Source organism: Epinephelus lanceolatus, chromosome 7, assembly GCF_041903045.1.
Source record: "Epinephelus lanceolatus isolate andai-2023 chromosome 7, ASM4190304v1, whole genome shotgun sequence".
Taxonomy (NCBI): domain Eukaryota; kingdom Metazoa; phylum Chordata; class Actinopteri; order Perciformes; family Serranidae; genus Epinephelus; species Epinephelus lanceolatus.
Window position 1 is genome coordinate 10763123 of NC_135740.1, and position 27177 is coordinate 10790299.

Genomic DNA, 27177 nt, shown 5'->3' on the forward strand with positions numbered 1-27177 from the left:
TCTGGGCGATGATGCAGAAGACGGGCTCCCACAGGCTTTTCACACAGAGGAATCATCCAGCCTTAAATGGGCGTCTTTACTTTCACTGAACAGCAGAGAAAAGACATTATTCAGGCTGTGATTTAGAAATTCTGGAGCTGCTCCACAGACAGTGAATAATGTAATGACTGCTTGGAGACTGACTGCTCGAGATTTCACTGGGATACGAGAACATTTGCTGTTTAACAGCAGGAAAGCCCAAATCCTGTAAAACGTGTGTGAATAAAGTTTCACAAACAAGCAGGCTGAGAGTCATAGACCACGCTATTAGCTCTGAGTAGGGAAGGATTACTGAACAGAAGGCCAACCGGGCACAGGCCCAGGGGCCCAGAGTGTAAGGGTTGGCCCCTGGTACTCACCTGCAAAATGCCACTCAAATTAACATCTGACCAAGAACAGATTCAAAATGACCACAGAGAGATGCAAAGAGACACAAAACGGCCAAATAATAACAATAATAATAAATACATTACCCCACTACCCCACTAAACAACTAGAGACCCAAAAAAACACACAAAAAGAGGCTAAACAACTATTAAGTGTGTGTGTATGGCATCTATGGAGGAGAAATTGGGGGAATTTTTTGAGTATCTATGCCCAGGGGCCCGTTGTCTGATAATCTGCCCCTGTCTATGAGGCTGAACTTAGACACTCAGTAAAGCTTTGAGCTAAATTCTAACATATAAAAAATGACAACATACTGGTGTTTAGTTTACTTTTAACTAAGTAATAATAACTAATACTGCAGTTAAGGTAAAATGTAATCGCAGGTTTCATTTATGATCTTATTTTCTTTTGGAAATAATGTAGATCATTCCATGTTGGTCATTTCTTTTTCAAACAGGATGGTATCACTAACTTGATGGTGGATGGGAGGGGCTTGTTGTTTTAAAGGGACACTTCACCCTAAAATAAAAAATACATTAATTTTTCTTTCACCTGTAGTGCTATTTATCAGTCTAGATTGTTTTGCTGTGAGTTGCCAAGTGTTGGAGATACTGGCCGTAGAGATCCCTACTTTCTCGCTAATATAATGGAACTAGATGGCACTCAGCTTGTGGTGCTCAAAGCGCCAAAAAACACATGTGAAAAACTCAACAGCAATGTCTCCTTCCAGAAATCATGACCTGATTACTGAAGATAATCCCCAGACCTTGTTGTGAGCAGTTTCATATAGGGACTATTTTCTTCTACCGAACTACACCTGCCAACAGTATCACCCTGCAGAGGGCAGCGCGCATTCACTGCTAGCTCACCTGGCACAATTGAGCTAGTTAACATTACAGCTCTCCATGAGCAGACCCACGCTTCCTTCTGCATGGTGATATGTTTTGCGAGTGTAGTTCATTAGAAAAAAACAGCTCCTCCATGAAACTTCTTACAAGGTAATCTAGACTGACAAATAGCTGACGGCCCTACAAAGGCTAACCGCATTAACTGCAATTTAAGTGCATTTTGGGGGTTATAGGTCAAAATGTTGATTGTTTTAATACATGCACTGCTACTTTTCTAACAGTGTCTTGGACATTAATGCAGTGTTATTAATGTTGCATGACCTTGAGTGCAAAGGTCTAACCCATCCATCCATTTCAACCACTTATCCGAAGCTGGGTCATGGGGGCAGCAGACTAAGCAATGTATTCCAGACGTCCCTCTCCCCAGCGACACTTTCCAGCCTCCTCCTGGGGGACCCCGAGACGTTCCCAAGCCAGACAAGATAGTTTTTTCTGGGTCTGCCCCGGGGCCTCCTACCAGTGGGCTGTGCCCAGAACACCTTTAACAGGAGGCATTCTGATCAGACGCCCAAACCACCTCAACTGACCCTGTTGAATGCGAAGGAGTAGCAGTTCTACTCCAAGTTCCCTAGAACTGTCCAAGCTCCTTACCCTTGTGAGGAAACTCATTTCAGCTGCTTGTATCCACGACCTCATTCTTTCAGTCATTACCCAGAGCTCATGACCATAGGCGATGGTTAGGATGTAGATCGACCAGTAAATCATCCCTCTTCACCATGACGATCCAGCACAGCGCAAAGGTCTAATCTTTAATGGCATTTTTAACTCTGTGTGTGAATAAGGGTTGCTTTTTATTCAGTATTTATTACAATTTTAAACAATCAAGTCAGTTTGATTTCTCAGTTATAGCTGTTTCCTGTGCCAAACTGAACTGCTGGCTATATCTTCATATTGAACAGAGTGGTATTGATCTTTTCATCTAACTCTTGGCAAGAGAGTGAGTTTACTTCCCAAAATGTCAAACTAAATTACATTCATTTATATTAAATATAATGTAGTGTACATAGCATACATTTAAATGTCAGTGAAGTCAAAATTGCTGCCATGTTTTACACACATGAATGACAGGAGAAGCACAAATGTTTATGTAAACAGAAATTTTAAAACGTGCATCAAGTTCATTGTGGGCTAACTGTGGCAGACCCTGAGTGTGTGATGTGAAACAATCAAAACACAGTTCATATAATTAAAACATAATTTATTTAAAACATAATTTAATTATTAATAAAATAGTAAACAAACAAGAATTCTCACTGTGACATCAGATATTGAGGTTCTCTGACGTCATTTAACTGAAAGTACATTCCCGTTAGTATCGTTTTTTTTAGACATTCATACAGAAGTGTCTGTCCGTCACAAAAAGCTGTGAGTTAAAACAAACAATGATCTCATGATCAGAGGGGGCAGGTGTGTTGAGGCGAGCTCAGGGACACAATGCTACGTCTTCAACCGCTCCCTCCTTGATGGTCGGTCCAAACATTTCAGTGTGTCCGATGTTCCTGGTCGCATCCAGGAATCTGTGGAGATAGTATCCACAGAGCCTTGATGGTTGAGATTGCCGAGAGAAAACCGGGGAGGGGAGGAGTTGTCATCAGACAGGTCTGCTGCTCCTGAAGAACACAGAGAGTGAAACATTAAAGAGTTAAATAACAAACTCGGATACCCACCTGCTCTTAAAACCAGCTGTTTGCATGACAGAATCACCGTTCATTAACTGCTGCAGACCTCACTGTGTGTATATGATAATTAATAACATCTAAACAAATATTTGCTGCAGAATAATTGCAATGCTTTTCTATATCCACCTATAATCAACAGCTCCCGTGGTTATTTGAATACTGGCTGTATTAAAACACCCCCTTGGCTTTTGCAACCCATTAAAGCCCTAGGCTAAAATTTTAATTCAGACATCTAAGACAAATAATCTACTGCCTGGTTTTTCAACGGGGGTCCTCAGAGTTACTACAGGGGGGGCGCCAAATTATTGTTTGTTATTACACGGCTCTATTAAATGCTGTATTCTGATTGGTCAGTAGCGGCATTCTGCGGTCTGATATTACTGTGTAATGACCGCTGCTAGTAGCAACGGTCATTACACACAGTTGCTATGTAGCCCAGCGTTGCTAGGGATGCTGCCCTGCAACACTGCAGCTGTCAAACAACTTCCGAGGGAAAAAACAAACAGAAGTGGCTGATTTTAACGGATGCCGCTGAAGAAAAACAATACCTACGGACTTTCTCTGCCAAAAACAAAAGAAGACGGATTTGAATACACACTCGGCAGTCATGCTTAATGACATTTTACGCGAGTTTTATGCCTCGGTTCAGTCCACTAAGCCTGGGTGAGTACAAAACTTTCACCAAAAGTTGTCGAATCCGGTCGGTTTTAATGCACTTCGCAGAGGTAGACAACATTATTTATTTAACTGATAATTAGCCGTGTAATAAGCGGGATAATGTATAATGAGCCGGTGAATACTGGGAAAATAACTCCCCTGTCGGGAGTTATTTTCCCAGTATTCACCGGCTCATTATACATTATCCCTTACATAGTTATGAGCATTTTTTTTTCTTTTCAAAAATTAAATGCCTCTCCTACCTGAAAAGTAAATACAGGTCAAGACAGAAGTTGATATGCTTTGCCGAGATTTGCATTCGTCCAACGAAACTGGAACTACATAAAATACAAGAACAAGCAGAACTGAACCATTCTAGTGGTACCTGCTGTGTTGCCACGACGACTGAGAGCCATCAGACGACCTGTCCTGTCCCGGCTCCCTATGTCACCGCTGGGCTCAGCTTCCTGCTGCAGTCTGTTACCTGAGTGGGCAGAGTAGTCATCACGCTGGCTGAAGGGCTGGCTGGAAGCGGCTCGATCCTGAAACAACCAGAAGACATGAAAATCAAAAACAAACAACACACAATTAGAGTTGTCCATTATTTAATAGCTGTGCTTAAACTCAAAGTCCACATAGTTATTGTTAAAGCTGCACCACACATCAGGAAACTGTGAGGTATGTGTGTGGTGTGTAAAGCAGCATACCTGGGGACGCTGTGGCTGTTTGGCCAGCCTCCTCCTCTCCCTGGCTGACAGCAGAGGGGCTTTTTCAAGCTCTGGGGTTTGCGGCACTGGAAAGGCATCGCCTAGGGGGTCTTAACACAACACACACACACAAACACACATAAACCCAGAGGCAAAATTAGCCCCAGGCATCTCAATGACACAAACTTGAAGAGGACACACTGTGCTACAGTTTGTTGTCCCCACATCTCTCCACCCTCTCCGCTCCTCTCCTCCTCTATATTTACATTAACCTGGTGATACTAGATAGTATATACTGTATACACAGACACACAATATAATAACAATACTTTAAATTGCCTGTCCTTTATTGAGCGAGATGTACTTGATGCAGAGTTCTGTTTTTGGGTTAAGTCAACCTTAAATTATTTCAAGCTGTGAAGATTCATAATTACCTAACTGTTGTTGTTGTTTCAGATGAAAGCCAAGCAAACCATCTTATTGTGTTTAGAGTATCAAAATATTCACTTTCTGCCTTGAGACTAAAAAAATACACCAGTTCTATAGTAATAGTATGTTGTGTAAATGAGAGATCCACAATTCCAAATGATTACATTTTTCATCGTGCATCCAAGAGGTGCAGATATTTGACATACAATGACAGTGAAAGTGCCTTTATAACAACACCTGCATCATGGTGCTCTTACCAATGAAAGCACTCTCTGACTCCAGCAGAGAACCTCTTGCAGACCCCCCCAGCACACTCCTCTGGAACATAAAACACAACTCTTTTCATACTTACACTCCACTACTCACAAGTTAGACAGTGGATATAACAGTACATATAAACCAGACAGAATCATGTAAGGAATTTTTGTAGCTGAAGTATGGATGCTTTATTTAAACCAAGCAATTATTTCTTTGCAACTCACCAGATAATCATTTTGCTGTGGTGGCAACAGGTCAAAATAATCTGAAACACAAGAATAACATTACTTAATTTCTCTTTTCCTTTTCACTACCACAGAAATATTGGAAGCCACTGAACGTAATTACAGCTGGCATTAACATGTGATCTGCATCTGGATAGCCTGTATACGGAAAGTGAACGTTGACACAAGTGTCACACTAAATACTTTGTGATTGGAATTAGATGGGAACAGACTTCTGAAGGTAGTCCAGTTTGCAGTGCATTCAGACACTTCAGACAGGGAGCAGGTGACACAACTAGTAATTCATTTTCAATGAGAGGCAAGTGGGCAGGTAGGGAGGTGCGGTCAACTTGACAGGTGTAGCAACAAGCGGGCAGTCCTGTGAAACTGTAGCAGTCGTGCTCAACTCACACATGCCCGCCCCCTGCCACACTTGCATTGTCTTGAACATTTTTCTACAAAACACAGCGCAAATCAATGGAAAAATGACTGGTGACTGCCATGTGTGAGTTCCCTGAATTATAAAACTGTTTTCTAAACAGTTATCGGGACACAAACAGGGGGGTTGCATGGCAGAGCATCAACATAAGACTGGATGTATCAGGTAAGGCTACATATAGCGTCAACTTAAGGCAGACACAACTATGCTAATATTCCTAACTATGCATCAAACACTGGGGGCCTCTCCCATTTCCCGATTATGTGCTTCCTCAGCTCCTCAATCCTCTGGCTTGTGACCAGAAATCGATCTCAGCGCTCCATTTTGAAGGACGTCCCCATTCCTAAAATACATTTCAAAAAGCCAGGAGAATGGAGGCTTGCTTTACTTTAATAATTGGAGAGGCTGTTTTCAGTTATTGTCTCATTTCAGTAAGATGTCTCATTTCATTAAATGCCTGTTGCCTTGACTCCTCTCTCCTTGCATCCGTTCCTCGCTTCCTCCACTCCCATCTCCCATGGGCAGGACTAAGACACGAGGAGAGGACTCAAGGAAAGGTATCAGGGAAACTGGAAAATGGAAAACGCCTTGGGACTGCCACTATGTGTCAACACAGCAACCTGTGATGAGGGACATATGATATTGTTTCCATGGTTACCACACACAGGTGCTTGACATTTACTTGCATAGTGCTCTTCTGCCTGTCACATGAGGAGCACAGTGAAACCATGATCCAAGCAGGTAATCAGGCAGAGTGTTGCTTACCATCGGAAATCACCTTAACTCCACCTTATTCTGCTAATTGGAATAAGCACAGTAAAAGCTAAAAACAGCAGCCGTAGCTAGCAAGTCTGCATTTAGTAAATTAACTCCTTACAAGTGTTGACAAGCTGGCCAAAGAATGTTTATCAACACCTGGTGTAATTGCAAAAGCCTGTTGATTGGACTTCATTATCCAGATACAGATCATGTGTCAATATCAGGTGTTAATTGGGCCATATAGAAGAAATATTCATTCCTAACATCAACATTTGAAACTTACATAATTATTTTAAAAGGCATAAAAATTCAGCCAACTGCCGACCTAGCATGATATAAGTGAACAAACTTACATAAACTGTTCCACCACAGATACAGCTGTAACTGAAACTACTGCAAAGGGATAAATAGGACTTAAAATTGTAGTGAGCTCTGACCGTCCTGGACTGTTGACCTCTGGCTGCTGAACTGGTGATACGGATCCCTGTATTCCCGCCTTCTCCTGCCTCCTCCTCCTCCTTCCTCCGGCTTAGGAACGTCACTGAAGCCCAGCCTGGACTCACCGTCTGATTCACAAACACCCAAACAAACCAGTCACAGCTAATAATGCTGCTTTGCGTACCATTAAGACTGTAAGACTTGTGTATTACCTGTGTATTTCAGCTGAAGGGAGTCGTGGATACGCAGCAGGTTTCTGGGCTCCACGTTTCTGGAGTTTGGCCGTCTGACCGGCGCCTGGAGCCGCAGCCTGGCCATATCGAACACGTCCACCTGGGGACGCTCTCTGTGCCTGCGCAAATAAAGACAGGAACACACACAAATGCTCATAAACTAAATTGGCATCAGTCACTTATTTGGCACAGAAGAATCTCACACAAACTGCTAATGATAAGTGATCTGAGGAAAAAAGGGCAAATCAGGATTTACCAGGATCTTAGATTTAACTTTGTATGACGGGGTAAACACTGGTCCCCAACCTCTCTGGCAACTGGGCCCCCACAGCACAGCCCAAGTACCCCTTCATCAACACCATCACTTACTTCTAACATTCATACATTATTTTCATGCAGAGTTACCAGGGTTGTGTGATTTCTGCACAAAGTTTAGTCTAAAAATGATCAACCTGATGTACTGCTTGTAACCATAAGTCCTTTGAGTTCACCACTGCTAAAAAAATTGCAGAATTAAAAACACTGTCACTGGACAAAACTAACATCAGTCAGCTGATACTATATTTGCAATTTAGGCGTAAGGTGTTAGCTAATTAGTGATCACTGTTAAGATATGTCATTTTATCAAATAACTTTATTACCAGGCAAAAATATTGCCAGGGATACCAGGATTTTTTTGTTGTTGTTAAGAGGAACCAACTGAAGTAACAGCTTAGCTGTTATGACTGAATTCAAAGATTAATCATCTTTAACACTGAAGTGTAGGACTGCTTTTAAATATGTCAGGTCATCAATACATTCTGAATATTACAAATATTTCAATACTCATGTTCCACAGTATCGATACAACAGTACCAGCAGCACTTTCTTGCTTACAAAAAGTTGACACACACACACACTACGCTGCCCTAACAGCTCCGCCTCCTCTCACTACTTACAGCTGACGTAAATGGAACATTTCCTACTGCTGCAGCTTCACATTAACTGGCGAAACATGAGTTGACTTCTGTTATGAAGGAGGTCACAGGAAATGCAATGTGTCTGTAAGGTTAGCCCTTTCTGCTATTGTTCATCAAAGATTTCTATACAAAACAACACAACAACCATTTTCTACACTTTGTGACAGCGGATCAGTTTGAAATATTGCAGGGAGTAATGGAAGAAGATGGAGCAGCCACAGTGAGCTGTTAGATGAAGAGCTGCAGGCAACAGACTGCACACCTCCAACTTAGCAAGATAACCAACTTTCACTTTCACAGTACCCTGCTGTCCACAGACTGCAGCGTAAAAATACATCATGTCTGCTCACAGAATGATGGAAAACAGCCAGTTACTGCCTGAAATCTTTATTAAAACAATAGTTTGTTTTGCTGGCCCCAGAAATCTGTGACTTGTAGAACTTGACTACATTTGCTGTGATGATCAGTAACAGAAACAATAAAGGTGATTCTGATTCTAACTACAGGTGTCACCAAAATCTTTCAGATTGACAGTTTAATGTAAAAAAAAAGTTTTAATTATTGTTAATGTTTTCTGCAGTCATTCTGCTGTTATCTGCTACTAACCAAGAAACAAGTTGCTGTTGTCATGTTACAGAATACAATTTGATAAAATATCAGAGCAACAGATCCAAAACTACCAGTGTATCCAATGTGTCAAATGTACGCAGTACTGAAGGTAAGAAACCTATATGTGACTAAATATGTCCGCAAAATGTTGCACTCCATGTGATAAATAAGGTTTACAATAAGAGTGATGCATGTGCCTGGGTCTGACCTGTCACTCAGTGGAGAGTCTAATTCCTCCCAGTCGGCCTGCTGCAGACGACCCTCCACTCGTTTCTGTTCACTGCGAAGCTGCCGACGCAACGCTGACAGCTCACTGAACACATCCCGCTGGTCACCTGAAAACACACACACACACACACACACACACACACACACACACACACACACACACACACACAGTCTGCTACAGTGTTTTTACAAACAGTACAGATTCTCAGTACTAAGCTTTAACAACTGGGTAATATGACAGATGTGAAACAATATTAGCCCAGGAGCTGTGGAACAAGTTTTACCACCTGTTGAAACATTTTAATGCCGTCAGTGGGACTGACAGAACCAAATATGACACTGCAGATATGGCAAACAACTGCTTTGCTCAGATGACATTTTTAACTGCCTTGTTGATACAGTACCAGCAGCGCGAAGCTGATTCCTACAAGCAGGGACAGGAGGGGACTGGAGACCAGACAGAGAGCGCTCCTGAGAGACACAAAGAAGAGGATAAAGTTATGAAAACAAAAATACACATTGGAGGAAGACGTTGCTGTGTGTGAGCTTAAAGGCCTAGACACACCAAACTGACTCCAGAGAACTAGCAGCGATGAAGGCCCCCTGCTGTGCTGCCTGACGTGGCCTTACCCAGGCCCAAAAAACTGCACATGAACACACCACAAAGACTACAGCCATCAGTCAACCAGCGCATACGTTCTTTCTGCACCTGTGTGTGGTGAAATAACTCTACACAATCATCACTCAAAAAGGGAAACAGGAACACCTTCTTGATGCTAGTTAGCCAGTTAGCACATTAACAACACAATCCAGTGTTGAAAGAACCCTAACCACAGCATACTAACCATGTGGTGATGAACAATAACACAACCCATCACGAAACTAAAGAGCTGTTAAAGAGCTCAATGGCTAAAGAAAAATAATCCTACCTCATGTAGCAAGTGCTTAACAGCTAATCAGAGTGATTTCATTTCTCGACGGGCTCTACTTTCGCCGATGCTGATACAACATGCTAAATCAGCAAAGACAAAAAAAAAAAAAAACCCCGAAAACTCTGAGACTGGGCTGAGACGAAACTCACAGAAAGGGGGGCAGTAGAATGCTGGCTGTCAGCAGTGGGTGGTCTGGGGGTGTACTGGCGTAGCCCATGTTTCTTCTGCAGGGTGGGGATTGGAGGTGACGGCTCCCTGGGGACCTACAACACACAGCCACCCATTAAATGCATAAATCTACAGGTTAATAAAATGAAACTTGATGGTTATCACCCTCTGACTTGAAATATCAAGAGTGGCTACAAAAAGGGACATGCTACCTAACAATCCTTTACCCACTGATTTAACATTTATAAGCAGTGTACAAAAAAATAAATATATAAATGGTTTAGAACACACTATACTATACTACAGTCAGCTGACTGTCGGTTATAGTCTTTGTGTTGGGTCTTTGCAACTCAAAACAGCACTGTAAGACCTAAGGCAACATTTTATCACATGGATCATCAAGCAAAATTATCTTTTGGACGACATAAAATGTCCTTATGAGGAAAGACATTAAAGTTCCAGTCGTTGATTTTATTGTCACTGCCTGAGAGGACTAATCCTCAACAGGTACATGCTCAGACAGATTACACAGCTAGAACTGAAAGTTTGCTGATTATATCTGTATGATAATAACTGTATAATAATTATACAGCAAAATAATGATTACACAATTTAGGTGATATTGAGACTAACATTTTCTTATCTTCAAAGCTTCCCAGTTGACACTTGTAACTTTTTAATGTCTCTAAATTGCAGTGTGATTGTCGCCATGGAGTCTGAACTAACCTCCTCCAGCCGCGCCTGCCTCTCCCTCTCATACTGCCTCCTCAGTGCTGCGCTCTCCTTCTCCTCCGCTTCCTTCTTCTTTCTCTCCATTTCCTTCTTCCTCTGTTCAGCCAGCTGAATTAGTTCTTCATTCTTGGCCTTTTGCTAAGAGACACAGAGGAAAGGGGGAGAACTGGCGAGTCAATTTGAACTTCTGCAAATGTTATCACACTTCCCTGTAGACTACTTTTTTCGGATAATTAAAGGATCAAGTGCAATTATTGGACACAAATGTAAACCCACAACTTAAGATTTTTAGGTCCTCACCTCCATTTCCTTTCGTTTCTTCCTCTCTTGCTCTTCTTCATACTCTCTCTGGATACGAGCCCTCTGCTCCGCCAGCCTCTTCTCCTCTTTCTCCTCCTCCAGTCTTGTTCGTTCCCTCTCCTCCGCCTTTTTAAGCATCTTCTCATCAATCTTTAAACAAACCCAGATTAATGAGACAGAAATTCATTAACACAGCCTCAAAACGTCAAACAACTTTTACTTGCAGACCAGAGGGCATATTCTTGCAAAACAAACAAAACAAACCTCTCCCTGGTTTGTGCTGGTAAACTTAAATGTATTTGCAGTTTTTTACAAGCAGCTTGCTAAATTTCTAGAGAAAAGAATGTCAAAAGGGTGGTCGGCTACCAGCAGAAGTGAAACTCGGCAATACCTGCTGTTTGAGGTAAGCTTTGTACTTGTCCTGCTCATGGAGCTGTTGCTGGCTGGGCTGGTTGGCAAACACATTGCCTCTGGCAAACTGGGGGGTTTGGACATGGGTGAAACCTACAAAGATGGAAACATGAAGAATTCTACATTCTACAAGGAATACCAAAGAACTTTCTCTTCTAAAAAAAGTCTCACTGAGGAGCAGCAGCTGAGGTCATCAGTATATCAGACCATGTAAGCACAAACCTTAGTGGTGCTAGTGTTTATTGCTCAGCTGCAAATATGACTTTTGAAAATAGGCATGAGTGAGCTCTAAGCACTCATAGAGTCAGCAGTGTCAGTCTGTTTTCTTTGTATTTTACAGTGCTTTGTTAATATGTGAAATGTATGATTCAAATATTCCTGTCCATGGCTTTAATACATTAAGAAGAAAGATGGATACGGTACCAGAGAGCCTGTCACTAGTGTCATGGCTACTGCAATCTGTTACAGTACCAGAGACTCTCTCATTGGGGTCAGGGAGCTCTGCCCGGCGGGCCGTCATGGCAGCCGTGGCTCTCCTCTGCCACTGCTCCGGGTTGCTGTAGGCCTCCTCGTTCAGTTTGTGCATTTGGTTGAGGTCAGCTGGCAACAAGAACAGCAGGTAGGAACTTGTCATTTGTGAACAGAACAATGTGTGTGATCATTTTGCAGGAAAAACAAGAATATAACTATAAAAAAAGACTATCTATTCACATACCGATAAGATTTCCAGTGCTGTCTCTGAGCGGGGCTCCTCCTCCACCTCGACCCCAGGGTTGGTGGTTCTTCATGTCAGCCTCCAGCTGGGCCTCATAACGCTCCCTCTCCTCCCTCTCCACACGCCTCTGTTCCTGTTGCTCCTGGATCTACAGTACAGTATGTTCTAGGTTACACCGAAATCCTCACATGACAAATCCTTATTCTTTAAACCCTAAGAAATTCTCTCTGTCAGCAGCTAATGCTCTTCACAACACCGGCTTTTCAGTGCTTTGTATGAGTATAATTACCTCAAACTGAGCCAGTGATGCATTGGGTAAACCCGTGTGGTCAAAATATATCACAATGTCTTGCAGTATAATTGTTGGATAAAAATCAAATTAATCAAGATGCTTTAAAAAGAACTCCAATTTAAAAAACAAAAAACAAAAACAAAACTATAACCTGAAAAAAATAGAATACAGAGGCCAGGTAAATGTAAGAGGCATATGTGTTGGTATGAGCATAAAAATACACTCTGGTCCTAATGTCCTAATGTCCTAATATTGGTATTCTGACCGCCGTAACCTATCAAAGATCATTAAAAGATAATGGAATAGTTTGGATGTTTGGAGTGGGCTTGCATAAGGTACTTATTCGCAGTCAGCCTATTACATACAGGAGATGGCGGTCGGCATGCCCCCATTTTGGAGAAGCAACCACCACAGATGCTAAGCAAGGTACTGCCGTGGACAGAGGCAGCAGCAAATTGTATTTTAGCCACCTTAAAAAAATCAGTTTCAGTTTAAGCGTTTGATATATTGAGAACATTTTCACCGCTTTACCTTGCCATCAGACAGCGACTTCTGATAAGGAACTGAGACTGTTATATCGCTCTTTTCAAAGCCTAACTCCATTGAGAAATAGTCATTTTTGCTCACTCAACACGGGAGCTGCAGGTCTGCCGCTGTCTCAATGTGTGACTTTGGTGAATCCCAACAAATGGCAAAGTCACAGAATAATACAAATGAAGCAGCAGTAGACCAGCAGCACCTGTGTTCAGTGATGTTAAATTACTTTTTTTCTCAGTGGAGTCTAGCTTTGAATAGAGAGATATAACTGCTTCAATTCCCTGTTGGAAATCGCTGTCTGAGGGAAAAGTAAAGCAGGTAAAATATTCAATACATCAAACATTTTAAGTGATTTTTTTAGATGGCTAAAATACATTTTGTTGCTGACCCCTCCACAGCAGTACATTGCTTGGTTTCTGTGGGAGTACTCCTGCCTGCTGTTCCAACTGGGGGCATGCCAATTGACATCTACTATATGTAATACATTGACTGTGGATAACTACCTCCTACATCCTCACTTCAGAAGATCCAAACTATCAGTTTAAGTCCCAAAATCAACCCAACAAACAACCCAAGTACATCAGTAATGAGCCACCTGGTACAGCTTTATGTGAGCCCGCAGTGATCATGTGGCAAAATGTGCTAACTAGGGCGACAAGGAGAAAGGATTTTTGTAGCTTCAGTATCACAGAGTTACTAGAGGACAAAGATAAGGACTGGGATAAGACTGAGGTGGCAGAGGGATATAACGTAACAGCTGAGCAGGGAGAGGTCTCACACACTTCTACAGCTGACTCTATCAACAAATGAATGAGGATCTAAGGGTGTAATTTAGCTTACACTACAGCTTTTAGTCTAATCTAGATCACTTTTACCTTGCTGTAAAGCTCGCTGTTTCCTCTCCTGGAAGCTTCCTGCCAACATACCACACACTAGGATGCAGTGAAAGTTAAAAGTTACCTGCAACCACTTTAATTCATACTCCCTACCAAAGTTGTCTCTAACCGAATAGGACCCAAGCCAAGGTGATGCTGTTCATACACATTCATACACTGTAGAGGTTGCAGTACATCTGTGTCACCATTTCCTTCCAAGTGTGCCTCATTCCTAAACATTCAAACAGTACCAGCAGCCTAGCAACAGGCAGATAATGGCAGGCCGCCAACAAAAAGACAAAGGAAATATTCACTGATATGATCTCAAGTCGATCACAGGCCCCGACTTGCATCAAATTAAAATCGTATCGTGGCAGACTCTTCCATATCAGCTGATATTGTGTCGTTGTATAGAGAACTGATATAATATTGTATTGTGATGTGTGATTGACACCCATATTGGTTATGTTGTTATTATACAGTCATTAGATCCAACCACCACGAGTTCTTTGTGTTTTAGAGGAAAATTATTATTATTATTATTAATATTATTATTATAACAGATGATGGCAGTAGGGAGGTTTCACCTACCTGTTGTTTCAAAGCCTCCCTGTAGCTCATAATCCTCTCCCTGGTTGATCTGGTTCTGTCTGAAGGAAAAGTCCTGCCGTGCAAGTCCACAGTTGCAGGGTCGTTGCTAGACCTGTCAGGAAAGTTGCAGAATGACACCAGGATTTTATTCTATTGTCCTGTTACAGTGTCTTATTACATTTCCCTAAAATGACATTCTGTTTTACGTGACAAAAGCAATCCTACTATGGTTACTAGTCAATTCTCCAATATAATGGGACAAAAAGGTTTACACAAGTAGATGTTAACACAATGTCCATTCTGTAAGGCAGATTAGCACCTTTATATGTACTATATTCTGTGTATGGTGTATTAGCACCCTTATGTGTACTAGCACCTTGATGTGAACCAGAACTTTAAATATGTACCAGCACTTTAATATGTACCAGCACTCTAATGTGTACCAGCACTCTAATGTGCTGGTCCCTATCTGGTTACCAGTATGTTTTTTTTTTTAGGTGCTGAATGTTTTACTGTCTTCTATGTATTTTTGTTTGTATGTTTCGCACTGTTTAAGCAGCAGTACCCTGTCTCTAATCCAAATTTCTCCCAAGGGAGACAAATAAATGGACTTTGACTTTGATTACAAGAGGTTACACCATTGTGGTTTTTGCTCATATGCCCCAAAACAGTAAGTTTCAGTGAAATGAGTTGACAGCACCACCAAATGATGAAGAATAAGATGCCTGTGTGTTTCCTGTTTAATCTTCTGACTCTGCTGTCTAGGCCAAAGCACTAAAGAGGAAATATTTACTGTATTGGAGGCTCAGGGAAGCTGCTCCCACTGTGCTGGCTGTGAGGGCTGTGGTGACCATACTGGCTGGGCAAAGCTCCCCCTGGTGGTACGTTCCAGTAGGACATGGGAAGACCAGCACCAGGAACAGACAAGGGGCCATCTGGACAGAAAAATTAAACACTCTAAAAATATGATTATCATATCATATATCATAGCATATTTGTATGGCATACTACCAATATGTTCACTGAGTGTGATATACAGTACAGGCCAAAAGTTTGGACACACCTTCTCATTCAATGCGTTTTCTTTATTTTCATGACTATTTACATTGTAGATTCTCACTGAAGGCATCAAAACTATGAATGAACACATGTGGAGTTATGTACTTAACAAAAAAAGGTGAAATAACTGAAAACATGTTTTATATTCTAGTTTCTTCAAAATAGCCACCTTTTGCTCTGATTACTACTTTGCACACTCTTGGCATTCTCTCCATGAGCTTCAAGAGGTAGTCACCTGAAATGGTTTTCCAACAGTCTTGAAGGAGTTCCCAGAGGTGTTTAGCACTTGTTGGCCCCTTTGCCTTCACTCTGCGGTCCAGCTCACCCCAAACCATCTCGATTGGGTTCAGGTCCGGTGACTGTGGAGGCCAGGTCATCTGCCGCAGCACTCCATCACTCTCCTTCTTGGTCAAATAGCCCTTACACAGCCTGGAGGTGTGTTTGGGGTCATTGTCCTGTTGAAAAATAAATGATCGTCCAACTAAACGCAAACCGGATGGGATGGCATGTCGCTGCAGGATGCTGTGGTAGCCATGCTGGTTCAGTGTGCCTTCAATTTTGAATAAATCCCCAACAGTGTCACCAGCAAAACACCCCCACACCATCACACCTCCTCCTCCATGCTTCACAGTGGGAACCAGGCATGTGGAATCCATCCGTTCACCTTTTCCACGTCTCACAAAGACACGTCGGTTGGAACCGAAGATCTCAAATTTGGACTCATCAGACCAAAGCACAGATTTCCACTGGTCTAATGTCCATTCCTTGTGTTTCTTGGCCCAAACAAATCTCTTCTGCTTGTTGCCTCTCCTTAGCAGTGGTTTCCTAGCAGCTATTCGACCATGAAGGCCTGATTGGCGCAGTCTCCTCTTAACAGTTGTTCTAGAGATGGGTCTGCTGCTAGAACTCTGTGTGGCATTCATCTGGTCTCTGATCTGAGCTGCTGTTAACTTGCCATTTCTGAGGCTGGTGACTCGGATGAACTTATCCTCAGAAGCAGAGGTGACTCTTGGTCTTCCTTTCCTGGGTCGGTCCTCATGTGTGCCAGTTTCGTTGTAGCGCTTGATGGTTTTTGCAATTTTCCGGACTGACTGACCTTCATTTCTTAAAGTAATGATGGCCACTCGTTTTTCTTGAGTTAGCTGATTGGTTCTTGCCATAATATGAATTTTAACAGTTGTCCAATAGGGCTGTCAGCTGTGTATTAACCTGACTTCTGCACAACACAACTGATGGTCCCAACCCCATTGATTGACTACCTCTTGAAGCTCATGGAGAGAACGCCAAGAGTGTGCAAAGCAGTAATCAGAGCAAAGGGTGGCTATTTTGAAGAAACTAGAATATAAAACATGTTTTCAGTTATTTCACCTTTTTTTGTTAAGTACATAACTCCACATGTGTTCATTCATAGTTTTGATGCCTTCAGTGAGAATCTACAATGTAAATAGTCATGAAAATAAAGAAAACGCATTGAATGAGAAGGTGTGTCCAAACTTTTGGCCTGTACTGTATACTATCATCAAGACAACTAGTTTTACTCCCATTTAACAGAGGAGACTAGTGCTTACAGTAGGCCATGTTTGGGTCAAGCAGGTTTCTGGTGCCGTAGTAGTGGTGGGGCTCTCCATATGGGCTCCTGTAGCTTTCACTGAGAGTTGAAGGAGGATGTGGAGGAAACAAGGGGATTCTGGAGCTACAAAGTATGATATCAAATTGTCAGTGTTGTTATATTACAGTGTCATCTCAAATCTAAAACCTTCTGCAGGTCTTATTTTTCTTGCTATATCTGTAGATTTAGGTGTTGGATATTATGTATAGAGAATAAGCAACAATGTCAGAAAACAATGCATTCTCAGAAGTAGCATCCATACTTTGCTTCTTGAACAGAGACAAGAAACAAGAATGGACTGGTCAAAGAGTCAGATGATGATGCAGTCAGGCAGTTCGGGTAAGCTTGTTAGAAAATATCACAGGCTTCAGGCGAGTGGGTCATAGAGGAGTGTTCTGAGTAAGTTATTAACTTATAGAAACATTGTGCAATGATCTAACTTCCACCTTCTCTTCCCCTCTCTCCATCTCTGTCTCTCTCACACAGCAAGCAGCTTTATCATAAGCGCTGCTGAGCTCAGGCTTTCCATTACGCAGCTTTTGACCAGGAACATCTGTTGAAGTCCGACTTATTTAAATCTCTCCTTTCATAACGTCCAGTAAAAATATTTCCCTCTGCAAATATGTAGGCTGAACACTGTGCCCTAACAGCAAGCAAGTGCCTCTCTGTCCACACTGAGGCCATGAAATATGAACTTCAGGAACGTCATGTAAACAAACCACTGTACCTGTCAGCTGTGCGCTAGAGATCATACTTAAGATATAACCACTTAAAAGATGGGTGAGTACTTGCTGTCTTTCTATGTTTGTACTTTTTAAACATTTTTATATTGTGATATTTACTGGAAATGACATGATGATTGACCGTGTTTTCAAACCAGATAAGATATAACTCATACACATCGTCTAATTGTACTCAGTCTCTACCGTAGCTGCCGTGTCTTTAAGTCCCACAGTGCTTTGCATAGCTCACTACCACTCATCCTATTCTCTATTATAATCAGAGCTGCACAGTATGAGGTTAACTAAAAAGGCAAAAAATAGTCTTAAATTTAAAGTTAATTTATACTCAAGTTTATTTTTTACAATAATAAAAATTAGGTGTCAAATAACCTGCCAGCAACTTGGCAAAAACAGCCATCTGTCAAAACTGACCACATAGTTTAAAGTTATAATTCTCAAGATGTTAAGGAAACACTGTTTTTTTTATTGTTAGTGGCAGAGTCTGCCATTCACGTGCTGGATTCAAATTGCCTTCACATGACCAGGACATACACAAACTACTGTGTTGGTCTATGGGTAACATGACGTCATATCAGTTTAAAGAAAAACAAACCCAAAGTGATAAAGCAGAAAATGGCAGATAGTCAGAGGATACAGACATTAAACTGTTGGAATAGCAACTTCAATTCAGCCAGCTCAGTGCAAACTTCCTGCCAGATCAGCAAACTTTCTGTTGCTGCTGTTACACAGATTAGACCCAGCCCACTGTGTACACCAGCGCTAGAAGCCAGTGCCTCTGCCTGCTCTCCTTCTGGCAAATAGTCTCCTAGTGACTGGAGGTGCATGACCTCGTTAATTCGCCTTATGTGCGGTCTGATGAACAAAGAAAGAGATTAAAAAGACTGAGGGACTGAGAATAAGATTTTACCTGTTTCTTACAGTAAAAAAATAAATATGTAAAATAATGAAAGGCACTGTTCAGTAATAATTTTGTGGCTGCTGCCACAAATTAATCAATGTATGGGAAACATTACAAGCTTGATGAGCACGGATAGCTAAATGTAGCAGTTTGTACATTTTCGTCAGTAAGTAATTAAGTAAAGTTTGTTTAATATGGCATCTTTCACAGAGCATTTCGCAAGTCATTAAGTGCTTCACTGGAATAAACTGTGAAAAACGCCCATGAAAACAATAGTTAACTACTTTTCTTTACAGCGTATGGCACCGCTGTAATGACAGCGACAAAGACTGACTGACTGACATGCATTATTATTAAAAGTATTTCTCGTGATATAGTCTCTAAAAGTGTATGATTCAACTTTTTCCCAAGGGCTACAGTAAAGAAATACCATGATAAATCATAAATTAAATCACAAGTATTAAGATAATATATCAGGAGGTAAGCATATCGTCCCATTAGTCACCGAGGTTAGCACTGACGACAATGATTCATCAATGATGCGTCTACAAAAAAAAGACAATTTGGTCAATTTTTTGACAGTGAATCTGTTTTAATCACAGGGAGTACTGGAGCAATAATCACCAGCCACAGCAAGCTGTTTATGTAGTGTTAAACTGCACTAGCTGTTACCACAGTGACAACATGACGCCAAATCAACCAAGACTGAAATCAAGAGAATTATAGCTTACATGAAGTTTAAAGAAAAGGGATACCTGGGAGTGTCCATGGCCCTGGGGAAGGAGGGGGCAGCAGGCTGGCTGTTGGGAGACAGACCTTCTCCCCCAAGGCCCAGGGCAGAGCTGTACTCCAGCAGAGGGGACTGGAAGGCAACATGGGGCTGCTCAGGAGGAGGAATCTCTCGATTTCTAACGCCTATCTTCACATTATTAGGCAGAACTCTGGATGATGTTTCACTCTCTCCTGTTGCTGAAGGCTCTAAGACCTGCCGATCTTCTCTCCTGCACAGTCCGAACTGTCTGATGCGGTCAGGCTGAAAACAAAATTGAAAGATAAACAAATATGTTTATGAGATATATTGAAAATCCCTTTGACGTCTCCCCAAAAATATCATCCATGTTGGCTGAGACACAATACTGATTCACAGATTATGCTCTACAAATGTAGATGAAGGGTAAAATACTTAAAATGGCCAGTAAATTTGTATCTACCCACTGTGACCTTAAAAATAATCAACAACCTTCTTGACCCAAACTAAATGTGAGTTGGTTGTCAGATGCTGGCTGACCGGTTTCTCTGGATCGTTTGCCCCCGTTGCAGCAACTTTCAGCTCCAAATCTTTCTCCCTGCAATAAGGACACACATGTACAGTTGTTTAACAGAGATACACATGCTACGCATTTAATGACGTCACCCTGCAGGATGTTCCAACAAGAGCTCAAGTAGAGGTTCAGGGTTTTGCTCAATAACAAGACACAAGGCCCTTGACGGACACATTAGGTGTTGTCAGGATGGAAGCTAGCCGAATCTGTGGATGGACATTCAGCCCTTCAGAGGCTTAGCTATCATTCATGATCACTCAAACACAGGATAACTGCCTGTAGTATTAGAATGTTGCAGCAGTTGAACAGCGCTGTGAATATGTGTCATCTACCTGCCTAAAATGAGAATATTACACCGGTGTAATGCTGTACATGGAAGAACAAGGATTACTGACAACGCACCTCTTCTTGTTCCTGTGCTGTTCAGCTATCTGCTCCTGCAGCTCCTGTCTATAGCGCTCCTTCCTCCTCTGTAAGGCATCTTCTGTATCAGCTACTCCTGAAAAGATGATACCAATAAACAATAAGGGGGGCCGTCGATACTCTAGTTGTTTGGTGTGAGTTATCTGCAAAATACAAAATGTCCTTTAACCTATTATAAGGCCAGTGGCAAACTCAGCATCCTCATTTTTGGTCAGTGCTCTCGATCCCCTGCCGGCTAGATTCTCCCTCTTCTCCCTGAGAAAAGCCAGATAAAAACAGATTGACAGAGAATGATCAATAAGGACATACAAGTCAGCTATATTATAACATGCTTTCAACATACACACATAAATCAACATACCTGCTGTCAGTCTTATTGGATCGTCTCTTCTCATAACTGGTCTCACCCCCTGTATGCCTGCGCCGTCTTCCTTCCATCAGCTCCAGCTCCTTCAAGTACTCCTCCTCCTCTGACTCCTGGTCCGCTAGCTTCCCCAGCCTGTCACAATGCCTGGGAAGTACAGACGACTGCCCTTCGTCCTCCTCAGGACTGAGAGTGTTAACCTCAGTAAGGCGCAAAGCCCTGTGCAACCGCCTACTGTCCTCTGTTAGAGTGGCTGCATCCCTCCGTGAGGGGGGTCGCTGTTTGGGAAGAACACCTGTCTGGTCTTCAAGCAGGTGTTGCTGAAGGAAACATGTTCAAAAACAGAGTGTGAAGATATCATCAGGTCCTTATTGTCAATTTTAAGCATCAATGCCAAGTTGGGTGCAATCAAATGTACAATTTATTTTGTTAAATCTAAATCAGTGGTTCCCAACCACTTCTGTCACCTTAGTCAGTATTTTTGGGAACACTCAAAAAACATTGTATCCTTTTGCGCTGAGGGGAAAACTAAGCATTCACTGCCACACTGAAAAGTTGCAACAACATCATCAAAGTAACATCAACCGTCGCCCTATTACATGAAGCTGACTATTTCAAATATTTATCCGTTATTCTCAGCTATCCAGTTCAACCATTTATCCACTTCCTTTACCTGTTTATTTTAACCATATATGTCAACCACATATGCATTACTTTTAGCGACTTACCTCGACCACGCTCACTTCATGATTAGTTTTCACGATGTGCTATTTTTAGTTACAGAACATTCAGGTGTTATAGCAAATGAATATGTAGACATATTCTTTTCATCAAATTGTAATTTCCATTTGTCAAATGATTTGAGCTACTCTACTATCTTTCCATGAGCCCACTAAAAACTGCAGAAGTACACTCAGAGCTACAAGTACCCCTGGCTGGGAATCAATCATCTAAACAACAGTGGTAACTGCTCATTTTCACAATGTACCTTAAGTGTGTTTTCGTATTTATTTTTAGGGGAAAAAAACAGCACCTTGGGGTTGTTTATTAAATCTCTATATACTGAATGAGACAGTCAGCATGAGGTTTCTGTATCACTTAATTCTTTCAAGTTAGTGTTCCACAGATTTTGGCAGCCATCCAGTAATGAAGAGGTTCAGTTTATTTTCTTTCATTAAAAAAAGGTGGCAGGTAAAACAGTCGAGGTTCTTAGTTAAATTTGTGATATGCCAGCAACTGACACAGATGTTTTTTTAAACATAACCCTCTCCAGTCAAAGACATGATTTTCAAATCAGCTGACATCATTAGGTCATTTAAAAGAAGACATTTACCTTGATAGACCTCCTGTTATCAAGGTGAATTAATGGTCCAGGCTCTCCATGATCCAAGTGCTTTTTCTGTAACATAAAATGTTACTATCATGACTCCAACATTGTGACTTTTACTCTTCAGAGCTTAAGTTAATATCTAAAGTTAAAAGGAGTTCATCCCTGAGCCCCAACCCCAAAGACTGGATCCTCACCCACCTGTGTAATATTAGCACAAATAAAGCCTGTGTATACTGTGAAATTTGTGATATTTAACTTGAACATATCTGGTATGACAGGTTAATGGTAAATGTACTGTATTTGTGCTGTATTTTTTCCATAGCACCATGAAATTAACAGCATATCTAGAAGTTTATGCCAACTGTTGATATTAAATTACCAAATGCAGGAAACACCCACCTAAATTTAAATGCCTGGTAAACACATCTTGGTCATGTGATATTTCCAGACTGTAAACACTGCTGAGGATACCTGAACGCTACATCGATCATGGGATACCAATAGCTGCAAAGGGTACAACCTCTAGTACAATTCATCTCAATCTAAAACTAAACACAAACTATTGTCAGATCTAGAACAAAGGGTGTTTGCTACAGCCAAACACATGAGTAAGCAGGTAGGTCAGTGACAGTCACCTGAGCCATGTAGCGCCTGTAGTCCATACGGAGCTCATGCTGCAGCCTCTGTTTCTTCCTCTCGTACTCTATGCCGAGGGGCAGACCCACAGTGCAACTGTCCTCTAACAAAACGCATCCATCAATTTTTAATAGAGACATGAGGCGAAGAGTTTGGTGCCAAAACAAGAAAACTGCCTCCTTAAAGCTACAGTTGGTATTTGAATAAAAATTACCTTTTGTCATTTTGGCTGAAACTGTTAATATATCCACACCGTAGTACCTGAGATAGATAGTCTGTGAAAAAATCATGTTCTCCTCATAGTGCTCCTAATGGCATTTGCAAGAATTCACAGCGCCAAAAATAACCAATCAGAGCTGAGGAGCCTCAAACGCAGCTGTCAAACAAGGCAGCACTGATCAAATATGAAATACAATTCTGTTACTGCATTGCCTATTTCTGCCATCAAGTGTTTTATGAAACATATTTTAGTAATTTGTTTTGCTGTAAAATGAGAAGGTTTGTGGCCTGGCTGCCATGTTGGATATAGTGGAGCCAAAACCAAGCACCGGCCACTTTTAGAGGTAAACAGTACACTTTATTTCTGAAAACATCAGAGGCAAGAAATGTGACACAATGAAAAAATAGTATTTTTTATAAAATTGCCAACTGTAGCTTAGCATCTACCCAGACAAACATTGCCCACATGACAACACGACAAATCACGATTTACTATTAATTAGAGATTTTGTGATTTGCTCATCTTTTATGAAAAGAATCATTTAGGAGTTTAAATGAGGGAAATGTAGAACTGAACTGTACCTTTCCCCTGTGCTATAGTCTTGGGAGGGATGTTCTCTTTAACAGTGGATCCATAAGCTCTGTGGGGTTTTGCCTGTCAGTCAAAAAAAGAGGAACATCATGCATTGAAAGGTATGCACAATAGGATCACTGGAAAAGAGACATCCCAGTGCTCTGCCAATAACTTTCCAAACAAATACAAAAAGAGCTTAAACACTCAATACTTTCCTTCAGTTACAATTAAATCTGTTCTGCTTTCTGTCCACAGAAAATAAGCTGATGCATAATTTACTTCTTTGTATTTGTATTGCACTTTATGAAATAAAAGGTTATAGCGATCAGAAATTAACAAAACAAATGTATATAATAAATGGTTATTCATCCAGAAGCCAATAACCTGACAACCATCTTACCAACACACCTTTATTTCCATGTAAGGAGGGTCTTGCTCTAAACTGGCTTTGTCCTCAGCCACTCTGGCCTTCCGCGCCCTGATGAAGCTCTCCAGCTCATCATCCATCTCCTTTTGGCAAAGTCATACAACCCAACTGAGAACACAAAATGCCATGCTTGGCATAATATAAGAGCATAAAATAAAACTGTACAACCCCCATTTCCAAAATTTGGGACATTATATAAAATGTAAATAAAAACAGAAAGCAATGACTTGCAAATCCTTTTTGACTCATATGTCATATTTAATTGAATAGAGTACAAAGACAAGATTTTTAATGTTCAAACTGATAAACTCAACTGTTTTTTGCAAATATACACTCCTTCTGAATTTGACGCCTGCAACGAGCTCCAAAAAAGTTGGGCAACAAAAGACTGGGAAAGTTGTGTAATGCTCAAAAACACGTTTGGAACACTCCACAGGTAAACAGGTTCATTGGTAACAGATGATAGGATCATTATTGGTCATGAAAGGGGCACCCTCAATAGGCTCAGGCATTCACAAGCAAGTAGAGCATGAGGTTCACCTCTATGTGAAAAACTGTGTGGGCAAAAGTCCGACAGTTAAAGAACATTTCTCAACGTATTATTGAAAGGAATTTATGGATTTTATGGATTTCACCATCTAAAATCCGTACTATCATGAGAAGATTCAGAGAGTCTGGAGAAATCTCTGCACATAAGGACAAGGCTGAAAACCAATACTGACTGCCCTTGACCTTTGACCCCTCAGACAGCACTGCATTAACAACCAACATGATTGTATAAAGGATATCACTAGATGGGTTCAGGAGCACTTCATTAAACTATTGTCAGTAAACACCGTTGATCACTGCATCTACAAACACCAGGTCAGACTCTACCTTGCAAAGTGAGAGGCATAAATCAACAACATTCACAAACGCCGCCAACTTCTCTGAGGCTGAGCTCATCTGTGAAGACCTGACACAAAGTGGAAAAGTGTGCTGTGGTCTGACGAGTCCACATTTCAATTGTTTTTGGAAATCATTGATATCATGTCCTCCAGGCCAAAAAGGAAAGGACCATCCAGATTGTTAACAGTACAAAGGTCAAAGCCAGCAACTGTGATGGTATGGAGGTGTGTAAGTGCCCATGGTATCACGGGTAACCTAGACATCTGTGAGGGCACCATGAATGCTGAAAGGTACATACAGGTTTTGGGGCAACATATGCTGCAATACAGGCAACATCTTTTTCCATGTCCATGCCCAGTCCAGCAAAACAACGAGACACATTCTGCACGTATTACAACAGCGTAGCTTCATAGTAAGAGAGCAGGCACTAGACAGGCCTGCCTGCAGACCAGACTGCAGAATGAGTGCATTCACAAAATAACATTAAAATGTATCAGTTTAAACACTAAATATCTCCCCTGTGTACTCAATTCAATTGGACATAGGTCAAAAAGGATTTGCAAATCACTGCATTCTGTTTTATCTACGTCCTGGCATCCCAGGTTTTTGTTATGTAAAATGATAACTGACTCCAGGCTGCAAAACTGATAATCTTAGTTAGTGAAGATAAGAACGGTTATTGAATAGCTACAATAATTAATAACGCTTTGAAAAAGTGTTTTCAATAGTGTGCCATGGAGGGCCAAATGTATACAGCTTCCATCCATAGACTATAAAAATAAAACATTTCATCACAACCAAAGACTACAGGAAATAATATCACTATTTAGTTCCTTAGTGTCACTATAGTGATGCATTATCTGTGGAGCTCATTCATCAGGGAAACGTCCGTTTGCGGCCTTTCATCACTGTTGGGGTGACTTGAATTTTGTTTTTAAAGTAACGTTAGTGGGGAAACTAGGGGTCACATAGAGCAGAAGGGCTAACGTTCACCTGAATAATTACTGTCAGCAACATAGTATTGATATTAGGCACACATCATTCGACTCTACACAACTTGGTGCTGACAAATATTGATTAACAGTCAGGTCGAGACGTTACTGTCTCTTTAATTTTCCGTTGTCAGGCAACCACAATGAACACGATAGCGTCACACTCCCTGCAGATAACATTAACCCGCTTAACGTTCACGGTATTGGCTTAGCGGCTATCATTACAACAACACAATTATTATTAGAATGAAAAATAATAATGTATGTAACACAGTAGTGATTGTTTAGTTAGTTTACAGTAACCAATAGCTTACGTTAGCTAGCTTGTTAGCTCTAACTGAAAGAGAGGCAAACCCAAAGTAAAGAACGAGACAAAAACTAGGAAAGCTAACCTTAGCTAATGACGAGCTCCTCGCCGAGTTAGCGTTGGCTTTCTACGGTAATTATCGGTATTATAAACGTTAGTACTAAACAAAACCTACCATTGACCGATGCTGAGTATGACGTTACCGGATAAGGCAATGTTTGCTAGCTCGCAAATGTTGGCGGTGCCTTGTTCGTCCACTTTGAGCACATCACTAACAAGTTCATCATCATATAACAGTACTTCCGGATTTGATTGTCAAAATAAAATCCCTGTGAGAAACCAGCTGTACTCACCCTTCGGGCCACCATTGCGACATTGTTTCTAAGGTGGTTATACTTAGCATCTGCGTGTTAAGGGGCTGAGACATTATGCATCTTGGTTCATTGTTTCATCTCAGTTTTCTGAAGTTCATCAATTCATAATGCATTAGTCATTTTATACTTTCCTTTTTATCTCACCAGATATCATGATGTATCATTTTAGATAACTGTGACATATGAGGCTTATTGTACTACACCTTTACCGTGATGGATATGGGCAGTACTGTGTCATAATATATCATATGGCAATTTAGCCCATGATACCATTCCCATTTCTGGCTCAGTACAACCGTGCATGATCTTCATGTGGGCCCCTTACTGTGTGTTCATTAGTTTGTGGCAAATTGAAAAGAAAAAATATCAGTCTATGTAGGCAAGGCTATAATTTCCCCTTTGGTTTCTGAAGTCCTGTTTTCGGCCCCCTTCATATTAGAACAGCTCAGTATCACTTAATACTTTTATTATAGGAGCATGAGTACATAGATCATTCAGTGTAACTT

At 41.2% G+C, this 27177-nt stretch overlaps 1 protein-coding gene across 8 annotated transcripts; it reads right to left on the minus strand.

Moving 5' to 3' along the window:
- Window positions 1–2518: 2518 nt before the first annotated feature.
- On the minus strand, window positions 2519–26602 carry LOC117261464 (centrosome and spindle pole-associated protein 1-like). Of its 8 annotated transcripts, none has more exons than XM_033633864.2 (28): window positions 26473–26602; window positions 24092–24239; window positions 23692–23764; window positions 22890–22993; window positions 22258–22323; window positions 20922–21244; window positions 20730–20815; window positions 20540–20636; window positions 20056–20161; window positions 19571–19848; window positions 17134–17258; window positions 15300–15441; window positions 14507–14618; window positions 12212–12359; window positions 11920–12096; window positions 11477–11589; window positions 11086–11235; window positions 10780–10923; window positions 10035–10148; window positions 9358–9424; window positions 8934–9060; window positions 7137–7276; window positions 6924–7052; window positions 5289–5329; window positions 5064–5124; window positions 4378–4487; window positions 4056–4212; window positions 2519–2944 (listed from the first exon to the last, which is right to left on the minus strand). In XM_033633864.2, exons 2-28 carry the CDS (start codon window positions 24188–24190, stop codon window positions 2772–2774), a joined length of 3462 nt encoding a protein of 1153 aa, XP_033489755.2. In that variant the 5' UTR covers window positions 24191–24239; window positions 26473–26602; the 3' UTR covers window positions 2519–2771. The 8 variants fall into 8 exon arrangements, with proteins under 8 accessions (XP_033489755.2, XP_033489756.2, XP_078025318.1 ...); XM_033633865.2 differs by having other exon boundaries at window positions 24092–24218; window positions 26473–26594; XM_078169192.1 differs by having other exon boundaries at window positions 11968–12096; window positions 20104–20161; window positions 24092–24193; window positions 26473–26586.
- Between the last annotated feature and the right edge of the window lie 575 nt (window positions 26603–27177).